This window comes from Canis lupus, chromosome 20, assembly GCF_003254725.2.
Source record: "Canis lupus dingo isolate Sandy chromosome 20, ASM325472v2, whole genome shotgun sequence".
NCBI lineage: Eukaryota > Metazoa > Chordata > Mammalia > Carnivora > Canidae > Canis > Canis lupus.
In genome coordinates, this window is record NC_064262.1 from 7,655,888 (window position 1) to 7,677,038 (window position 21,151).

General features: G+C 46.1%; 1 protein-coding gene and 1 long non-coding RNA gene across 5 annotated transcripts in view; one reads left to right on the plus strand and one right to left on the minus strand.

Annotated features, from left to right (window-relative positions):
- SLC6A11 (solute carrier family 6 member 11) overlaps positions 1 to 21,151 on the minus strand; it is a 125,299-nt gene that overhangs the window by 24,700 nt on the left and 79,448 nt on the right. For both annotated transcript variants that reach the window (XM_049097908.1, XM_025449805.3), the window contains 2 exons: positions 6,449 to 6,552; positions 1,570 to 1,694 (listed from right to left, as the gene is read on the minus strand). In XM_049097908.1, the coding sequence (XP_048953865.1) occupies positions 1,570 to 1,694; positions 6,449 to 6,552 (229 nt within the window). The remainder of the gene's footprint in view (positions 1 to 1,569; positions 1,695 to 6,448; positions 6,553 to 21,151) is intronic.
- Positions 1,736 to 17,296, plus strand: LOC112661707 (uncharacterized). Of its 3 annotated transcripts, none has more exons than XR_003137907.3 (4): positions 1,736 to 2,571; positions 12,354 to 14,221; positions 15,751 to 15,878; positions 16,507 to 17,296. It is a non-coding gene; the product is annotated as an uncharacterized LOC112661707 (long non-coding RNA). The 3 variants fall into 3 exon arrangements; XR_003137903.3 differs by having other exon boundaries at positions 1,738 to 2,571; positions 16,652 to 17,296; XR_003137908.3 differs by having other exon boundaries at positions 1,754 to 2,571; positions 13,985 to 14,221; positions 16,652 to 17,296.

Consider the following 21,151-nt stretch of genomic DNA (forward strand, 5'->3'; position numbering starts at 1 on the left):
TTGTATAAGTGATTTCACCTCTCTGAGCCTCAGCTTCCTTATCTGTAAAACAGGAGTAGCAAAAGTGCCATGTTGGAGGGCTGAGCTGAGGATTACATGAGATAGTTCCTGCCCAGTGTCAGTACTTGCTGAGTGAGACATTTGGTCATATTAATATTCTCTAGACTAGCTCTGGACTCCTGAGTTCAACAGGGATTATCTTTCCCTCTGTGACATACATTATTCAGAGGAAGGGGGACCCTGAGGGTCACAGAGCAGAGCTTTGTGACCATGTTCCTGCTCTGATGTCCATATGCCCCACTCTGCCCAGCTTGGTGGGTTAGAGGGATGCTTCCCTATCTATGCATGCCACACAAAACAGGACCTGTGGACCAGCATTTCAACAGAGGCAGTGTGACTCCCGGGGGCGCTGGAGGTGGTTGCAATAAACGGGGGCATGATTAGCATCGAGTAGATGGAGGCCAGAATGGCTAAGCTTCCTGTGCGACTCTAGACAAACTTTTCTGCCAGACATTCGTTTAGGTGAAAAACTTTAGACTTAACTGAGGTTAGAATCTGTTTCTCATAAAAACACAAACTATTTTCATATTTTTTAATAAATACACACTGAATTTTCCTAGAATTTGAACACCATGTAAATCAAGGCAAGAGTTAATTCACCATTTTGCCCAATCACCTCAGCAACAATCACTCTGCCTGTGGTGTGTTTGAAATAAACACACCTCAATCTACACTTAAGAATGTCACATTCAGGGCAGCCTGGGTGGCTCAACGGTTTAGCATCACCTTCGGCCCAGGGCGTGATCCTGGAGACCCAGGATCGAGTCCCGCATCAGGCTCCCTGCATGGAGCCTGCTTCTCCCTCTGCCTGTGTCTCTGCCTCTCTCTCTCTCTTTCTGCGTCTCTCATGAATAAATAAATAAAATCTTAAAAAAAAAAAAGAATGTCACATTCATTGTGATTCTGCATCTAGAATAGGGAAAGGGAGAGAAATTCTCCAAGCAGAGGCACGAGTATGTGCAAAGACCCTGGGGTTGGAGGGAGCAAGTGATGTTGCCAAAGCAGACCACTGCAGTGGGGCAGTGTGAGCTTGGGGGAATGACACGGGTAGAGAAGCTACAAAGGCTGGATAACACAGGGCCTTGGGGCCAGGCTCAGAATCCAGCACTATGAGAACCTAAGAAAAACTTGTCATCAGAGAAGGACATGTTCAGATTTGCATTTTGAAAGAAGTCAACCTGTACACAGAATAGAAAGGGCAGTAGTGGAGGCTGGAGGCCAGTGAGAGGTTCCTGCAGTCCTCCTGCAGTGAGGACTGACGTGATCTGAACTGCTGGGGAGATAGTGTTCCAAGGAGGCAGAAGCTATCCAACCTGAGGATGTCTTGGATATGGGGATGAGGAGGTATCATGGTTCCTCTCCTATAGTCCTGGTTTGAGGATGGATGGTGGGGTGTTTTACCTTTTAAGACCTGAATCGAGGAGAGGAATGAGCTGAGGAGGCAGGTTGTATTTGCACTATGACCATCCATCCATCACCCAAGGCCTCCCTCGTCTTTGGCAAACTTACCTGACTCTGCCACCTCGGCAATGGGCACCCCCTGTTCATATGCCATGAAGCCCAGGACTGAGAAGATGGCAAAGCCAGCCACGAAGCTGGTGCCACTGTTGAGGCAACAAAGCATGATGCAGTCCCTGTGGGGAAGCAGCGAGAGGGGCTGAGGTCAGAGTGGGCGGAACAGGTACACTGCTCGAACATTCTGAGTTCCACAGCCACCCTGTGAGGCAGGAAGGCCAAGGTGGGCACAGATAGCCCCGTGTGCCCGTTGAAGCCGTTGTGGTTCAGAGAGGTTAGGTGGCTGGCCCATGGTCACACAGCTTCTCCTGCATTTCTAGAAGATAAGATGGGTCATGGACCAGAAAGCATGGAAGGGGGATGGGAAGGAAGAAAGCCTGGCAAGTGAGAAAATATACAACCAGCAAGAAGATAGTCAGGGACAAAGCAACACTCTTCTCTACCTCTGGCAGGAGAGGAAGCCAGAGAACGTGAGAGAGGAGTGCTTTCCTGGGAGTTCAAAGCAAGAAGGTCAGGAGAGGCCTCTGAGAAATGGCTGCTTCTCAGTCAGGGGAGCATCCATGGACTTTACACTAGAAGCTCCCACCAGCTTCACGCCATGCTACATACTGGAGCAGCGCCTCACGGACCTCCCAGGTCAGTCCCTGTGAGGGAGCAGCCTCTGGCAGGTTGGGCTCCACATGGAGGGATTACCGGAGCAGTGACTGTCTCTTGCCCTTGAGAGGGGCTTACCAGCAAAGAAGCACCAGCATAAAGCTGTGACCCAGGAGAAATCAAAGTACAAATGATGGGGGTTTGTCAGGATGAAGACAGAATCAAGTCCTGGCCTCCCCTACCTGAGGCATTGCATCCTCCCACGGCTATACTGGGGAATCGGCCTCTTAGGATCTTCTCAGCTGCTGCACAGCAGGCACTTGCCAGTTAGGCTTATGACACACATGATGCTCCACTGCACAGGAAGGTGCTCCCAGTGGCCCAACCAGCCTCCTGTCTCAGGTATGATTGGCCTGGGGGCCGTCCCTGTGGTGGTGATAGGCTGCCTCTGGTCACACCCTAGCAAGCCTAGGCCTCTCGTTCCATGCTCCTTTCCCCTGCCTGGCCAGCTTGTGCTGCTTACAGCAGTAAGAACTTCCTCGTGTGTGTTGAACCAGAACCTCCTTCTCTGGTGAACTTTAGTTCTGCCCTTCCTACCAGCCTGGAGCTCCATCAGGTTTGGGAGATCTGAAGACAGTGGTCCTACCTTCCCTTTGAGTTTTTAATTCCTTCAGTTAATCATCCCAGTTCCTCATCCTGCTGGTGACCTGTAATGTACTCCAGCTTGTCTGGCTCCTCTTTCAAATGCCATGTCCAGGACTGAGTGTGAGACTCAAGGACACAGCAGGACTCTCACCTCCTCTTCTCCTGACAGCATACTTTTTGTAATGTAACCAAAGGTTACACTAATGCTGGTGACTGTGATACCCAGTTGCCTTGCAATGATTCTGAGAATCAAGGGCATATTGGGGAAGGCATTACCCTGGGGGTCAGGAGACATGGGCTCTACTTTCCCCTGCAATTCTTTTTTCTGGACCTGACCTCACCATATGGCAAAACACTTGATAACAGGGTTTCTTGGGTCTTATGACAGATTATGTAATTTTCCAGCAAGCAGTCATCTCCCCCTACTTTCTTCCTTGGGGATGAGCATAATTCCCTGCCCCACTGGCTTTGGGCTTAGCCACATGACTTTCGTTGGCCACAGGATATTAGCAGATATGACACAAACAGAGGCTTGAGATATGCTCATGTGACTGAACCTGTCCTTTATGCCTTCTGTGATTTGCCAGGAAAGGAACTTCCCCAAGGGAGGCTGTCCCTGCAGTCTGCACCTCACCATGTTTACACACAAAGCAGATTTGACTGGCCAGGAGACTTGTAAGCAATAAAAGCAAATGCCTGTCATGTTAAACCACTGAGTTCTTGGGGGCTGTTTGTTATACAGCATCACTATGGCAGTGAGTGACTGATTACAGGTCCCTTTAAAGAACTCGTCCAGCACTGTGAATGTAGGCTGGGCTGGCAAACCTGAAGACTATCTGCAAGCCTGATTCCTCTCCTCCTAAAGGGAAATGCAGCTCAGCCCAGGTTTGGGGAGATTTATCCCTAATGTTGGGGTAAAGCTGCTCCTCATGCCTGTTTCCTGATCCTGCCTCATCAAACAGTGGGAAACAAGGTGGTCCTGGTGAGGAAAGTGCTTTCTCTATATCCTTTACTTTCTGGAATTCTCCTGGATAATTTGAATCTACAATGTGCCTAAAACACTGTGTGGCTGAATTTTGAGGCTCAGGGAGGAGAGTCACATACTCAAGGTCTCAGGACATCTACTGGTGAGGTTGGAATGTGCATTCATTTATCTTAGGCTCTAAAACCCATGCATTTTCCAGCAGCTGCACAAAAGCAATGCCCCCTAAGAATTAAGACTTTCAGATTCTGACAATTATCTGTGGGCACCCATGTGGTTATTGAGAAACAAATATCCCTTATTGCAAAGTCCCCATCTGTCCCAAGGTCTCCTGAGTGATTTCCTCACACCGCAGAAGGACAAAGAAGCACGGAGCAGACCTGAGGTCCCTTCCAGCCTGGTGTCCCACACCCAGCCCTCAGAGCACCCACACCTTCAAGCAGAAGAGGCTTAGTAGCCTGTGTTCTGAAGTGAGGATTTTCCCCTCCTGGTTTGCTGTATTTCCCATCCCGCTAATTCCTTCCTGCAGGGCACCTTCTAGGTGAAAAGCTTATATAACAAGTGCTTTAAAGTTGGCAGAAGCTGAGTTGGGCTTTGAAGACCTCCAAAAGCTATTATGCTGTCAGAAGAGAGGGTACTAATTTACTCTCTCTGAGTTGGGAAGACCTGCTTGCAGAACAATTTGGAAATGGAAGTAAAACAGGCGTTTGGGTTTTGCAACATCACCTAGGGGATTTGCCTTCTGCTGCTGCTGGGAGGGGAAAAACCTGCCTACTGGATGGGACAGCAGAATGGATCTGTGGCGGCCAGCATATTTTACCCACATGCTTGGTGGGGAAGACATTTGCTACTGTCTCAAGACACAGCCTGAAGACAGGGCAGTCTTGGACAAATTCCTGTGAGCTACAGTTGTTGAGAAAGAAGTGGCCATCTGTTAGTGAGGAATATGGGTGCAGGAACCAGAAAGGCCTGGGTTCAAAGCCATGTTCCACCACAGGTCATGTGAACATGAGCAAGTGACCTACTCTTGGGCCTCAGTTTCCTCATCTGTATAACAGATGGCTCCTTCCTTGCTTCCTGACACATCAGTCAGCACTGTATTAGGCTTGAGGGATGATGGGGAACAAGAAGACCCAGCCTGTGTCCTCATGGAATGGACAGCCGAGCAGTGACCAAGTGATTTCTGCAGTGCCCTGCACAGAGCGCTCGTGTTGAATGCTGGCTGCTGATGTGGTGACACATCCTTCTCTAAAATCCCAGGGGGTCATGCTCAACCCAGACCAGAGGACTGCTGTGCTATTGTCCCTGTCCATGGTTACTATTTTGTATTGTGGCTGACACAGCGCCACCTCCCTGTGAATGCCAGGAAGTTAGAAAGGATCTTATGGACAACCTGGCATGGTCAGCCAACTCTCCAGCATCCTTCTGTGCAGGCCTACACAATACCACTCTGCCCACGGACCCCCAGAAACAACAGAACCTGCTGTCTAATGGCACATTGGATTCCACGATGGATTTTCCTTACAGCACCTGCCCACTGTCACTTCCGCTGCAGTGCCTCAGTTTCCCCAACTTGTGCCAATCCTGTGTGTAGCTCCTAAGGCACTGATTCTGGTGTTTCATGTTCAGCAGACACACAATGCACATGGTTTAAATGAATGGATTAATAAAGTGATCACAAAGCTAGCTTTCAGAGAGTTGTGGCAGAGTCCTGGAATGGAAGCCGGGAGACCTCAGCCAGAGTCCAGGCTCTACTGTGTGTAACTGGGGAGCCACCTCCATGAGTCTTTCTTTCCCCATCTCAATGATGGGGATATTATGGGAGACACTTTATCATTGCTAAAAGTTCTTTCAAATGCATGATCTCACTGGAGCCACACAGTGGTGTGGTTATTAGGTACAAATCCCCTGAAGAGCTACTTATTATGACCAGGCCCTGGATCAGGGGTGCAGAGATCTCAGCAAACAGACCACTGGCCTAGAGGTAGAGTCCAGGGTGCCAATTTCACTTGTACCATGCCCTGCTAGGTGACCTTGGAGGGGTTCTTGGCCCTCAGTGGGTCACAGCCTCATAGTAGAAATCAGGCTGCAGGCATGAGAGGCCTGACAGCCTCAGGCTCACCTCCCAACACGGACACTTTCCCTCCCTGTGCTGGGAGTAGCCACACGCAGGCGGCCAGGGAGGAAGACTGAGGGGTAAGATGGGGCACTGGCCATACTCCAGATTGGACAGGAGAGAGCCCTCCAATCAAGTGAGAAGGAGCAAGAAGCAGGTTTCTGAACAGAAGACAGAAGAACAAAGCCTTCACTGTCAGAAGCCCTAGGTTCATGTCTCGATTTTGCCACTGATGAGCTATGTGACCGTGGGCAAATCACTTATCTGCCTTGGGATAAATTTGTGCCATACAGGGTGGGATGGAGGCCCAAAAAAGATTCCTGGAGCGGATTTGTTTTCAGCCTGCAATGCACTCTGATCACATTCATTATTTTTCTAGCTTCTCAGATAGCCCATTCTTTGACCCTAGGGCAGGGAGAGGCTAAGAAGCAAGCCATCTGTCTTGCCCTGGCTCTACATGGGGGGAAGACAAATGCGAACTAGCTGGCAGCATGGAGGGGTTTGGTGGAGAGCTGGCAGGGCCACGAAATGCTCACCTGTAGCAGTTGTTGTTATAATTGTTATAACTTCCCAAAGCTGTCAGACAACCCAGGCAGATGGCATAGGAGAAAAAGATCTGCGTCCCGGCATCTACCCAGACCTGCAGGAAGGTACAGAGAAGTCAGCATAAAGAGAAGTCAGATGAGCTGCTGCCCTATTCTCTGAAATCTCCCATCCATACCTTATGCTCCACAAAATCTAGACAAAGCAATAATCAAACTTCCTAATCCTCTCAGGAATGTGTTTTAGGAGTTCTATTATTGGGGACTACTTTATTAAATATAAATGTCCTTAATTCCAGAATTTTCCAGAGGTTCACTGAACAGCAAGAATTTGGATGTTTTAGGGCCCTGCTCCAGCTATATGACCTTGGAAAAGCTACTTAACCTCTCTGAGGCTTAGTCTCCTCATCTGCCAACTGGGGAGTGACCTTCCCTCTCAGGACTCTTAAGAGGATTCATGCAATATGGAATGGAAGCTCCTGGGACCCAGCTCATAGGCTAAGTCAGAGTTAAGCCAAAATGAGTGACTTCTTATCTTTGTGATTAAGATTACCATGAGTAAACAGTCCTAGGATTCTGCTCATGGGGCAAATATTTGCATAGCTTATCTAAGCATAAGAGGTGGCAGGGGAGGGATGGGTGGGGGCACCTGTATCTTTCATCTTTCAAAATAGATGGATTTTAGGCTTCCTGTGTGGTACATAAGGGAAACTACTTTCTTAGTCTCCAGGTTCCTCTCTGACAAAAACTGCTGTTGACAGCATGACACACACATACCAGGAATTATGATGGCTTCTTTAGCACTTTTCCCCAGGCTCTTTCTAAGCCCAGCTCCAAGAAAAATTCATAGCCAAAACTAAATGCAGCCGATGAAACTGATGCTTGAGAATCAGGTGCCATCTAGAGAGCAAGGCTTTGTACTAAATACAATTACTGGCTAACACACATACATATATTCATTCATTCATAAAGGTTTTATTGATTTATTCATAAGAGACATAGGAAGAAGGAGAAGCAGGCTCTCTGTGGGGAGCCCAATGTGGGACTCCATCCCAGGACCCCGGGATCATGACCTGAGCCAAAGGCGGACACCCAACCACTGAGCCACCCAGGTGCTCCCAGCTAACATTTATTGGGCACTTGTTATGTGCCAGGCACTGGTGCTCAGCTCTTGTGTATTATGATACCTGAATATTCACAACAACTCTACGTGGTAAGAAATATTATTCGCCTCCTTTTACAGCTGAGGAAACTGAGAAACAGAAAGGTTGAGTAACTTGTTCAAGACCCACAGCTGGGAATGGCAAAGTCAAGTCCATGGATACTGGCCTTTAGAGATACATGGTTAACCAATCCCAGAATTTCAGAAATCCTCTGGGGTAATGTACCATCCAAAACAAGCCTCTCTTCCGAGTACTCCTGATAGAATAGTTTGTTTGGTTACTGCTAGTGACAGGAAACTCACTATACCCTTATGTGGCCCCTTCTTATTTGGAGAGTTCTGACCATCAGAACACTTCTGAAAATGAGAGGAAATCCCTCTTCCCTGAAGGCATTCCTCATTTGAGTCCATCCAGACCACACCTCCCTCTTCTTTGTGGTAGCACATTAGAGATTTGGAGAAAGCACCGGTGCCCTGTGGATCCTAGAACTCTTCCATCTCGAGGCAAAATAACTCTTACTTCCTTTCTCAGGGATTTGATTACAACAGTACAGGTCACTCTACCCTGGATTTGCTTGAGTTTGTTCAATCATTCAACAAATACTTATTAAAATTGAGCATCATAATGCTGCTTCTCAACCTAAGAAATGAATACATTTTTCTCCCCTCACTGGAGCATCTTGGAACTGAATGAGGAACTTAAATAGAGCTTTTTCATGAAATGTGCGTATGTGTGTGTGTGTGTGTGTGTGTGTGTAGAGCAGGGATGGCAGCAGAGCAGAGTGGATTGAGACAGGAGGAGGAGGAAATAGAAAGATGGAATACAAAAAGCTTTTTTAAAAAATGTTGCCACAAAGAGGAATTGGGAGATAGGTAGTGGAAGGGTAATTTAGGGAGAAATTTTTTTTAAATGGTAGAAACTTGAGGATGCCAAATGTTGGTAGGAAAAGTCCAGTGCAGACAAAAGTATTATAGATTTAGGAGAGAAAGGTATGCATTTTCAAGTCCTTGTATTCTGCCTCAGTTTCCCCATTTGCTAACTAGGTGGATTCTCTTTACTCCAATCCAGGGTAGTGACCTATACCAGGTACTCAAATCCCCAAGAGGAAGAAAATAGAGGTATTTTGCCTGGAGAAGGGAGAGCTCTAGTGTCTAAGGGCCCTGGTGCCTCTTCTGAATCTCTGATCTAAGACCAGGAGTAAATCATGTGGAGAAGTAAAACACAGTAGAGACGCTGCCCCAGGAAACAGAAGACCAGATCACAGGGGCAACCTACCAGGATGCTCGGCACTCAATTGAGAACTGCTCCTCAAGACCCTCACTCTTGCCAGAAATCCCTCTGCAAATTAAAATGTCCCTCCTCCCAGACCCTTCACTGTCCTCTGACTGTACAAGCCAGAGTGAGAAAAACGACCAGACTTGTGGTCTGACTTCTCCATTGTGACTGGGCCCTGTGTCAATTGGTTCCTTCACTCAGTTCCTTCACCCAAAACAAGCCCTCTGTGAAAACACCAAGAGCTTTCTATCCACACATCCCAAAGATATGACCCCCTCAAAGAATGATTTTCACTTGTGGCAATTTTCCTTGCAGTCTGCTCATTGAGCACATCAACACTAAAACAGACAACTGGTTTTGCCCACCCAGCATCCATCTCCCCTTGTCAGCTAATAGTATCCTAATTTTCTTTTGGGAAACTACCTCTTCTCCACAGGGAGGTAGCTTCAGGGGTGGTCACATGACCCAGGCCTGGCCAATCAAAGCATTTCTCTTGGCCAGAGTGATTGGTTCAGGGATGAACACAGGATGCAAGCCAAGCCAATGAAACTTAATCCTGGGACTTTTACTGGAGCTACTGCAAATAGGACACATCTTTTTCTCCTAGAGATGCTAAGCTTGTAATTACTGAGGATCATCACTGACTATGAGAGAAGAGCCTGTCTGAGAACAAAAACAATGCAGAGGAAAGCAGAATCTAGAGCAAAGAAAGACTGATATTGGTATAATGACTTGAGTACCTGGATCCAGCCATACCTGAAATGAGATCTACCCTAGAACAGTTCAATTTCAGAGGCCTATAAATTCCTCGTTTTCTTAAGTCAATTTGAATTGGATTGCTGTCACTTCAAACTCAAGGAATTCTGACTAGTGGCAACATTAATTTCTTAGAAAAACCCAGGGGCTGTAAGCCTAAATCCTTCAATCAATCCTGAATTACTGATGAACCAGAATTTATTGAGTGCCTTTTGTATGCAGAACCCTGTGCCAGAATCTGAAAATACTACTATATATGATTATATATAGCACTGCATCTCTGTCTGTAGGTGAGATAAGGTGAAACATTCAGAGGACAAGGTAGCCAGTACCTAGGAGTGCTTGATGAAGGGGACAACTAACTTGTGCTAGAGCAATCAGAGAAGGCTGTCTGGATGGAGGCACACCTTTAAGGACTGGAGAAACGATGAGAGAGAACATCTTGTGTCTGGAGATTCATAGGAGAGGGGGATGTGTTCTCAAATGATTTTTCTTTCTTGTTCTCCTACCTCTACGGTAAAAACAAAACAAAACAAAACAAAACAAAAAACAAACAAACAAAAAAACACCTGTCATTGTATTCTGATGGTTAGCATTAAATCAATACTTCTATACAATACCTTTAGTCCTCCCCCTTTGTGACACCAAGGGTTGGTTCCCAACTATAAGGAATACTGAAATTAGCCAGCAATCTCAGTTTCTTTTCCTTCCCTTTCCTCTAGTACCTCAATTAGAAGAAATACTCATTTATTTACAGTTGGCATATAAAGGCATTATGTGAACTTACTCTATTTTTCATATATACACTCCCTTCTTTCCCAATTTTTTAAAAGATTTTATTTATTCATGAGAGACACAGAGAGAGAGAGAGGCAGAGACATAGGCAGGGGGAGAAGCAGGCCTGCAGGGAGCCTGATGTGGGATTGGATCCCAGGACACTGGGATCACGACCTGGTCCAAAGGCAGATGCTCCACCACTGAGCCACCCAGGTGTCCCCCTTCTTTCCAAATTTTCAATACTTGTTTGTATCTGCATGATCAGAATGTACAACCATTACATATTATATAATCTATCTGACAGCCACTGTTTAGTGTGAGTTCTATGGGTGACTATAAATCTAATGCTCCCTCCCAGCCTTTATGTTAATACTTCAGTCAGTTTGATGGTCTGTAGCTTGTTTTCCAGTAAATCCCTTAGGCAAGTCTCACAGGAAATAATATTTCCTGGCTTCTTGCATGTTCATAATAGTTGACCAATGGCTTTTGTACTTGAACATCACTTTGGCTGTATATAATTTCCTTGGTTGTCTTTTCCTTAGTATCTTAAATATCTTGCTTAGTTGTCTCCTGACACTGCATACTGCTGTAGAAAAGTCTGGTACCATTCTTACTCACTCTTTTTGTCTGAATGACCAAGAGGTTTTCTTCTTTTCTCTTTAATGTTTGGTCATTTTGATTAGAATAGGTCTTAATGTTGATCACTCTGGGTTGATTTTCCCAGGCTTGTGGTGTACTTCTTCAAGATACAAGTCAAGTCTCCACTTTGATTTCAGGGAAAAAACATCTCTGAATTATTGTTTCAGGTATTTGTTTTCTTCCCCTGCTTCACATTTCTTCTTTGGGGGGCTCATTTTTATGTTGCATCTTCTTTGTATACCTTTTATTATCACTTTTCCTTTCAGCCTTTAAATGATCTTATTTCTTTTCAAAAAAAGATTTTATTTATTTATTCATGAGAGACACAGAGAAAGAGCAGAGACATAGGCAGAGGAAGAAGCAGGAACTCTGTGGGGAGCCCGATGTGGGACTCTATCCCAGGACCCCGGGATCAGGACCTGAGCCAAAGGCAGATGCTCAACGGCTGAGCCACCTACGTGCCCCAATAATCTCATTTCTATCTGACTTTATTTTTAATTTTCCTCCTTTCTGTCCCCTATTTACCTCATATTACCTGTGATGTCTACTCATCTCCTTATTCCTTCTATTTAGTTATTCCTCCTGAAATGTTCTGCCTTTCTTAAGCTGTCCTTTGGTCAGCTTTATTTTCAAATCTTTTTATCTCACAAATTTATCTATGCTATTATTTTATCACATCTGTTGGTTCTTCATTTCTTTAAGTTTGTTTTGAAATACTAAGTTTCAGTATTCATCTGTTTTGTGGTCCTGTCTGGAATGCATACGTTATCTATAGGAATACTGTTATGCTCAGTATTCTTTTTCTTTTAATAGCTTTGTATGGGTTTTGACATGATCTTTTTCTGTTGTTCATGTGTAGGTCAGACACATTTTCCTAACCTCTTAACAAGGAGGTTTTCTGGTGGAGGAATGGGGGCGACCAGGGTAGACTTTCTAACCTCACAGTTCTAGGGTTATCTCTTCTGTTACTATAAAAAGTCTTGAAAACTATGACAGTACATTCTGAAATTATTGTTCCCTTCCTCTATTCTTTATTTTTTTTAAGATTTTATTTATTTGAGAGAGAGACAGAGAGAGACAGACAGACAGACAGACAGCAGGAGCAGGGGACTAGAGGGAGAGGGAGAAGCAGGCTCCCCACTGAGCAGGGAGCCTGCTCAATGTGGGACTTGACCTTAGGACCCCAGGATCATGACCTGATCTGAAGGCAGATGCTTACCTGACTGAGCCACCCAGGCACCCCTCCTTCTCCAATTCTTATCCAAAATTTCTCTTTTTGTTTCCTCTAGTGTCTCCATCCTGTTCAATTTGGATTCTGCTTCCAGTGATTTCACTCCAGTATGGGGTTCTCTCTCGCTATGGAGCTTCAGCTGCTTGGGCCCTAGAGTTCCCAGGTCCCAGACCTGTGCCTGAGCTTCCTGGATCTCTCCCACTTGCACCTATAACTTGGGGCCCACAAATATCCTTTCTAATTTTGGCTGACATTCTAAGAAAGCTCTGCCAAGCTTCCTTTCCTAGAGTCCTCTCCTTCTAGGGGTGAAAATATGTTACAGATTTGTGGATTTGTGGATTCCTGGCTCTCAGACTTCCAATTTCCCTTTGCCTTCATCTTCATCTCATGTCACAAAGCTGACATCATGTAGATGTTATTGGTATCAGCATTTGGCTCCACCTGTTCACATTTTGTGGCTCATGGAATCATCCAATTATGGATTTTTGTTTTGCTTTACTATCCTGTTTTTCCTTTGAATGAAGAGATTCTGGAAACTTTTTTAAAGTTCCTTTTTCCCCTCTGTTGCCATCTTGTCTCCTTGGTTCTCAAGAAATGTTCAGGGGGCAGATGAAACTAGATTGGTGTTGACTGGAGGTGAGGGAAAAATATCCAGGGTTAAGCAATTTGGTAAATGGGATGTAACAGTAGAAAATGTGCTGTTTTTTTTTTAAAGGAAGGATGGTGGTATAAAGTGGGGAAATGGAGAAGCATAGTTTTGGACAAGGCAAATTTGAGTCTTCTAAGTGATAAGTGTAGGAGACAGGTGGAAAGTCAAGGGCTAAATACTGCAGCCTGGGCTGGAGACACAGATCTGAAGTCGTCAATATTTTAGCATTACCTTTTCATCTCCTTGACTCCAGATCCAAACCTTTCCCCACTGGCTTTTTCTATTTTCTACATGTGGAAAACTCAGGTTGATAAAACTTCTCTGCTTAGACATATGCTAACCGGGCATTCAAGAATCAAGAATCTTCAGGGTTAGATTTCTTGAAAAAGTCTCATGAAGAAGCATGATGTATCTTTGCATAGAGTCTGTATCATTAGACTCCTTAACAGACTTGCATAACTGAGGTGTGTCTATGTTCTTAAATGTATGCCTGTTACTGTAAAAATGCAACAGGGCTCCAGTTGTCAGCTTTTCTCCTCATCAGGGAAGGAATCAATTAACTTACTAGGGAGCTGTTATATTTGTTAAGATAATTACTGCTGGGCTATGCAGGAATAAACAATAAACCCCCAAATCTCAATGGCTTAGCACAACAAAAGTTTTTTTTTTTTTCCCCACAAAAAGCCAGACACAAATTGTGAAGGGCCTCTCTTTAACTCAACTTAGCAATACAAGACCTCCCACCTATGATACTTCTATGTCGATGCACCTTCTGAGGCAAAGGAACAGAGTCACCAGAGGTTTGCTTGGGAAGTTTTAAGAGCTAGACCAGGTTGTTGTGTGTATCAATTCTGCCCACATACAACTGGCCAGAACCAAGTTGCATGGTCCCAACCTAAAAGCATGGAAGTCTGGGAAATGCAGTCTTCTAACTTACCAGGAAGAGAAAAGGAAATGGTGATCTGGTTGGTGAGCACACAGCATTATCTCTGCTACAGGCATTATCCCAAGTCTATTTCCCTACTTCTCTCTTCAACTAGGAATCCGACAAGCACTTAGAGATCAAACACAATCATGGTGGCTACTGGAATAACTCAATAAAATGGGAAAAGAGAGGCTAATAAAACAGACTGGCAACATTCATGAACCCTTCCACCAGTTTGGTGATGCCTTCACAAGTGGAAAAGAAAACTTAAGTTGATGTTTGTTGAAAATCTACCTTGTACTCAAGACCTTCACAGACATGATCTCATCATTTATATAACCATCTCAGTAAGGTAAATACTATTTCTCTATTTCTATAGAAGAAGAAATGAATCCATTCAAGGTCAAACAGCTAATGAGGGAGAGAACCCATAGTACTCTGGCTCCACATTTTATAGAGAAAAGCCAGGGCCTCCTGGTATGCTGAGTAGGGTCTGGAGTCTCAGCTAGGATTTAAACAGCTCTGTGGCAAACAGGACAAAGGCAACCCCACCTCAATGAAAGGAAGACCAGGCAACTGAGCTCCACTGACCAGCATCTTCCAGGATATTACAAAGGGGGCAGCTCAGTGGAGAAAGGGTTTCCTTTTCTCAACACAATTTAAAGGGAAAATAATCTCCACAAAACAAACCCTAAGGAAGCTGGGTCAGTAGCTGAGGAACGGATCACTCCCCATGTTCTACAGCAATGAATGGGGGGCATTCTGGCAGCGTGAATGAGGGCGGTGCACATTCAGAGGTCTGGAGAACAGATTTGCATGGGAACAGGGGAGCAGAGCCCCTTTAGAAGAGAGGTGGTCCCGCCCTCTAGCTCTGGGGCAACCTTGTCCCTTTCAAGGTTCCAATGAGCCCTGGTGCATGGTAGGTGCAGAAAGTAATGGATCAGAGTGGAATCAGCCTTCCCAACTAGATCCTTAGGGCCCAGCATCGGGCTGCACAGAGTAGGTCCTCAATGATATTAGCTGGGAGGAGCAAAGAAGAATGGATAGACAAGGACAGATTTTTCCCTACTCACACTCAGAAGCTACATTTATCATGATAGATGTTCAGTATTGGCTGCCCTAGTCTACATGGAGATCGCTTTATACTTTGCAAAGCACCTGCTTATGCTCTGTGACCCACAGCCGCCTTGAGGTGGGCATAATTATCTCCAGGTTAGAGACAGCTGTGTACAGGGCAGACACATACTTGGCCTCTCCCCACATTCACACCTTGGCCATACATGTAGAATGTCTTATCTCTTACGAGTTTGGGAGTGAAAGCTTTGTGTCTTTTTCTCATGTCTTGGAGAGAAAAGACTTCTCCAACTCGGGCAGAATCAAGGAGAGGATCATTGCACATATGTGGTTAGTATCTCCCTCTTTTTCTCTAACGTGCAGAAGGTTAAAAAGATAATGTGTGTGAAACAGATATTCAACACAGTGCCTAGCTCTTGGAGGGCACTGAAGAAGTGCTCAGAAACCTAGCTGTGAGCTCTAACAAACAGTAGGTGTTTAGTCAACATTAATTCTCCCCAGGATTCAAAAATCTGGAAGAAATAAGTGCCTCTTCCCTTTTTCCCTATAATAAACACACCATGTGTCAGGCACAGTACCAGGAGCTCCTGCCCTCAGGGAGCTCACGTTCCAGCAGAAGAGACGGACCAGACAGCAAAGCAGAGAAGAAGAAACACCACATCTGGTGGAGAGGAGCAAGCAGGGACTATGGGAGATGAGGCTTCAGAGCAGCTGGGCCCATGGCCCCTGCTCAGTGAAGGCACAGCTGCTGCCCTGGGAGACTGAGAGGGGACAGGAGCTAACAGCCTCTGTTTCTATGGTGTCTAGTGCAGCACGGACTATGGAAAGAAGCTCCCCTAGAAATGTGCTTTCAGGTCTACAAAGAGAGCCATCCATTTGAACAGAAGGGCAGTACCTCTGCACATCATCAAAGCTGATGCCAGCAGGCGGGCCTGGTATGTCCATCTCTGTGTCCTGGGGTTGGTGTTATTTGTGCCAGTGACACTCTGAGGTCTCTGACAAATGCAGCATTAACCCATCCTGCCACTAGTAAGAGGAGGTGGTATGATGACAGTGATGCCAATATTCATGGCTCCAGCTCATCTCTATTAGCGCCCATAACATACCAGGGGCTGTTCTAAGCCCTTTACGAGTATTAGACTCACTGCTGAGGTTAGTGCAATTACTGTCCCTTTTATATAGATGAAAAAACTAATGCTCAGAAAGATAAAGTCACTTGTCCATTTAGCTTTGGAGCGATGTATACACTGGCTATTGGGTGAGGAGTTAGCCTAAGGGACAAATGAGCCTCTGGAACCTGGGAGATCTCCCTCTGGGAGATCATGCCAAAGGTTTCCATCAGGTGCCTGATTCCAAGCCTTGCTATGGCTTAATGGAAAAGGTGTGAGCTTTGGGAATCAGGCACTCATGTTGGAGCCTTGCTTGTCCACTTACCTGCTGTACAACCCTGGGCAAGTGACTTTACCTCTCTGAACTTCAACTTCTTTGTCTGTGAAAGATACAGTGAGTATAAGGGACATAGTGGGGTACCTGGTAAAATTCCCTTAATCTGATTTCTTTCAGGGCTAATACTTCTCAACTATAACATGAAAACAAGCTCCTGCCTCTTTTCCACCATCCCAGCCCCTCTAGACCAGGTGAACCAGTCAGATTTCCTAGAGCCCCAAATACTGCAGCCACCATCACAAATATAGACTTTTATTTTCAGGGCCTGGTACATGGACACAACAACGAGGGGCAGAAGGAGCCAACATCTCATCACTCCCAGACTCCTTGCTGTCCCAACGCCAGGCCAAGAAGATACGTGAAAACCACCAGACCCAACAGCACATGCAGCATTTGGCTTTTGGATCCAAGTAGCCAGAACAGGGGCTTGGTGGCCCTCCTGGGGCCCACAACCCACAGCCCTTTGTTTCTTTAACATTTTCTTTTCATACAGACAACCACACACAGACACACAAACACACATACACAACACAACTTTTGTAAGCAAAGCCTTCGATTGAGGCTAAAACATAACTTATATGGCCCGGCAGAAAATAGCTGAGTTAAGCTCTTTCTTTTCTCCTTTTATATTGGTAAAGATTCTCAAAAGATTAAAAGTAGGTTAGGAGAATAATACAACAGCTGTGTTTCCAGTGTGTACCTGACAACGGCTTTTGTAGAAGTGAATAATTACATGAAAATCACTTCCTTCCCACCTCTTTCTCAGCCCCCTCTGGGTTGCTAGGCGCCCTCTCTCCTTCTTTCGGCTAATGCCACATACAGAAGCTGATGAATACAGTATGGCCATTATGAGGGAAGGGAGTCGGGAGGGAGAAGGATTCAAATGCTCCCTCCCTGGTGGATTCAATGGTGGGGAGAGGGCTTTGGGGGAGTCCACTCTGGATATATTTAAATGCTAATACACTGGGCAGGCGGGCAGGGCCAGTGGGAACAGTGGTGGGAAGGGGCAGAAGCTCTTGGCCTGGAAGCCCCACTGGAAATATGTTCTGCAGCCTCTGGCTTTGGAGCCAAGCACTTCCCTGGGCAGCCGGCCCCGGGGGCTGACTGGGGCCCTGCCAACAGCCCTGCCAGTAAAGTGTCATTGGGCTGAAGGGTTGCACTGCGGGCGGTGAGGAGCGGTTCAGTTCTGCGGGGGGAGCCTGGGTGTGTAGGCTAACCCTGGTGGCCCTTTTGTGTGGAACAGGGAGCAGGGTCACTGTGGCTGGGTCTCTGCCCAGAGGCTGGACAGCCATGTCCCAGTCACAGAACACTGAGGAATGGATGGGTTGTTGTTGGCAGTAGGCAAATGGCAATGACCTCCATGCCTTATGTATTAGAATCCAGAGGCCTGTGCATGTCTATGCCTTAATCCATCACATGAGACCACTGAACTCCATTTTACCAAATGGCTAAACAGAGGAGGTTCTGAGCAGTAGAAAGCATGAGCAAGACCTGAAGATAGCATGTGCCCTGCCCTGAGCTATTCTCAGGACTGTTCATGCACCCTCAGGGGGTTGCATTTTAGGTCAACAGTGTTCCTCTAAGGGGATGCAACTAGCATTTTAGACAGGACAAATCACTGTGCAAAATGTCCTATTCACTGCAGGGGGGTTAGCTTCACCGCCTCCTACTATCTCAGTGCTAGAGGTAGCCCCAGTCATCACAGAAACCAGAATCAGACTCCAATGTGTTTCTAATGATCCTATCTAGCCCTGGTTGAGAATCACTGAGGCAGGAGGAATCTGAAGTGGCATTGGTGGTGAGGCTGCAGAACCCACATCCCATCACTGAGAGTACAAGGCCAGGGACTTCTGGGCCAAACCAGACATCAGCTCCAACCAAGCCCCAAACTCGCACATTCTCCTGTGTCAGCTGAGCAAGCAGCCAAGATGAAGTCTCATCATCTCCTGCCATAACCACTTCTCTCCTTTAATAATCATGAAGCTGGTTCAAGGCAGAGAGCCAGGGAAAGAAAGGACATGCCAGGATGCTCTATTCCCTGGGAGAGCCAAATGGCCACATATACTCCAGTCTGTAGAAAGGGATCCCTTGGAGGGAAAGTGATAAAGAAAACAGCCACAGTTGGTGAAGGCAGCTACCTCTGCATCTGAACCAGAGACAAAGAAGTAAATACATTTAGTTACAGCATTATATGGTTTATTGTCTGTCTCCTCCAACTAGAACAGAGGTTCTATGAGAGTAGGAACTTTCATTTATTTTTTCATTAATGCATCCCTAGCACTTCGCACATTGCCTGGCACATGATAAACATTCAAAAATATGTGCTGAAAGCCCACAGCTGCCTAGTGTCTCCAAAACATTATTCAAGGCTTATTGTAGAGTCCTAGCTACCAGGCCAGGTAGACAATGTGCTGGACTGACAGGGTCAGGACATCTGGTTCCAACTGATAGTTCCTGTATGTTCTCCCTAAAATTCTTTCTCCTGGCCTCAGTTTACTAATCTGATAAATAAGGAAACTAGACTGTAATGGAGATGAAAAATATGTGGCACACATATCCCATTCCCAATTCCTGCCCATAGCAGACATTGCTAATCAATTTCACTCCTGTTCCTTCTCATGGCAGACATTGTTAATCAATCCCACTCCAATTCCTGCCCATGGTAGACACTGTTAATCAATAACCCCCACACACACACACACAACACACACACATTCCTCTCATGGTAAATAAAGACTGATTGCTAATCATTCACAACATGCTCTTACCCTTTGTCCAGCTGTGGTAAAGAATTCACCACCAGTCAGAGTTAGTAAGTGAGCTAAAAACTGAAAGATAGTCTTCTAGCCCTGATGTCCCAGGCTTATATAGCAAGGATATGTTTTAGGGTCAGTTGAGATTCATTTTCCTTGGGGTGTTTTAACTTTCCAGTCCTAAAAGCCCAGGAAGATACTGTGACACCACAGTTGAAGCTCCTGTTCCACTCTAGGAACAAACCCCAAGTCAAACACAGGAGCAGAGAGTCTTTAGAAAGGGAAGAGGGGAATGATGCCACACTCATGGAGATAGATATTTTCAGTGGTTTTTCAGCACTTGTCCTGGCTTGGAGGCTGGAAGGACAAGGAGAGGTGTTCTAATAGTGGTGCAAATAGTATCAGCAAAGTCCTAGGGGCAAAGATAAGAAAGATCTAGGGGAAGTTGCCCAGCAGAAATACTTCTAAGCCAAGGAAAAGATGTAGACAGGGAATGGAACCCACCTTCCCGGACCCAGTGGATTCATAGAGCTGGTATTTTGTTCATCCGATATGTTTGGCTGAAAGCTGCTCTGACTTTGAGTGGGGAAAATGCCTATGGAAGCCGTAGGGTTGAAGCAGGAAGTTGCAACTCACTCCCTCCACGGGAAACAGAATTCTGACAGTGAAAGGGAAAGCACTCAAATTCCTGCCCTGAAGAGCCTCCTGGAGGGGGATCCATGGTGGCTAGGGTGTGGGGATAGTTACAGCAGCAGCAAAGCTTTGTCCCTGGCTGAGAGCTCCAGCTCTAGGATGAGCTTCCTTTTGTTAAGTAGTTAGGGGTACCATGAGGAAATTCTTGCACTGCATTGGAAATTAGGGCAGAAATCTGTGAGGTTTTCTACTGCTAAGAAACTTAACAGTCAATCCCCTCCACAACACTTTCTGAGCATCACTTACCTGCCAGGGGTGGGGAATATACAAATAATTAAGACCCCCTATTCCCTGCTCAAGAGCTTGCAATCCAGCAAGTGAATGGAGAAAAGGAATTCAGACAAGCACCATTCCTGGTCTATGGTATCAGACAGATCTGGTTAAGTGCCAGTTCTCCTGGGTGAACCTCAGGGAAGCTACTTCTTTGAAACTCAATTTCCTCATGGGTACTATGGTGATAACAACAGCTCCAAAGGTTCCAGCTTTGTTTTGGACACAATGCGTGTAGAGCACACACTGGCACCTGGCTCACAGTAAATGCTGCATCCAGTGGGAGGGGCTGAGTGGTCAGAGAGGGGTCATTACTTTGGGTCATTCTTGAGAAAGAATCTTTGAAGAGTCTGAGAAGCCAAGTAGGTGTGTCCCAGGAGGAGAAGTAGAAGAAAAATCAGCTATTCTAGACTGGCCGCAGAGCCCTGGCCTTCTCTCCACCCTGGAGTGACTACTCCCAGGAGGGGCCAGGCCTACTCCCAAGCTCACACCCCTTCTCCTGGGCCCTGAGAGGGGAACTGGGCTCTGTAGGCTTTGCTTAGGACCTCTTCCTCTCTCTGGGACCACACCTGGGGGGCAGCATCAATAGTGAGAACAGAGGGGAAACAGAGGTGAGTGTATTCTTTTCTATCATCTTGGCAGCAGAAAACCATGCCTCCAGATCCTCAAGTGCCTCATTCTCTTTGCTGGGGAACTACAAGGCTGATATTATCTCAGTCCTTTCAACAATGCTTTGAGCTAGGTATTATGATTTTCTCTATTTACAGATGGGGAAAATGAAGCCCAGACAGGCTGTGGAAGTAGCCCTTGATCACCTAGCTAGTAAGTGGAAGATTCAAACCCAGAACCCTCCTTTTAAACCTCCAAGGAGACTGCCACCATCTCAACCAAGAGGAGAGTGCCCAGGATGACTGGCCTCACAGGCCCAAAGTCCAGATAGATTTGGTGCCTGATATGCAGTGACCTGCCCACATCCACTCACATACTCTTCTCCTTCCACCTCCCTGCATCCTTGTCAAACTTCACAGCACCATGGCCCTCTGATG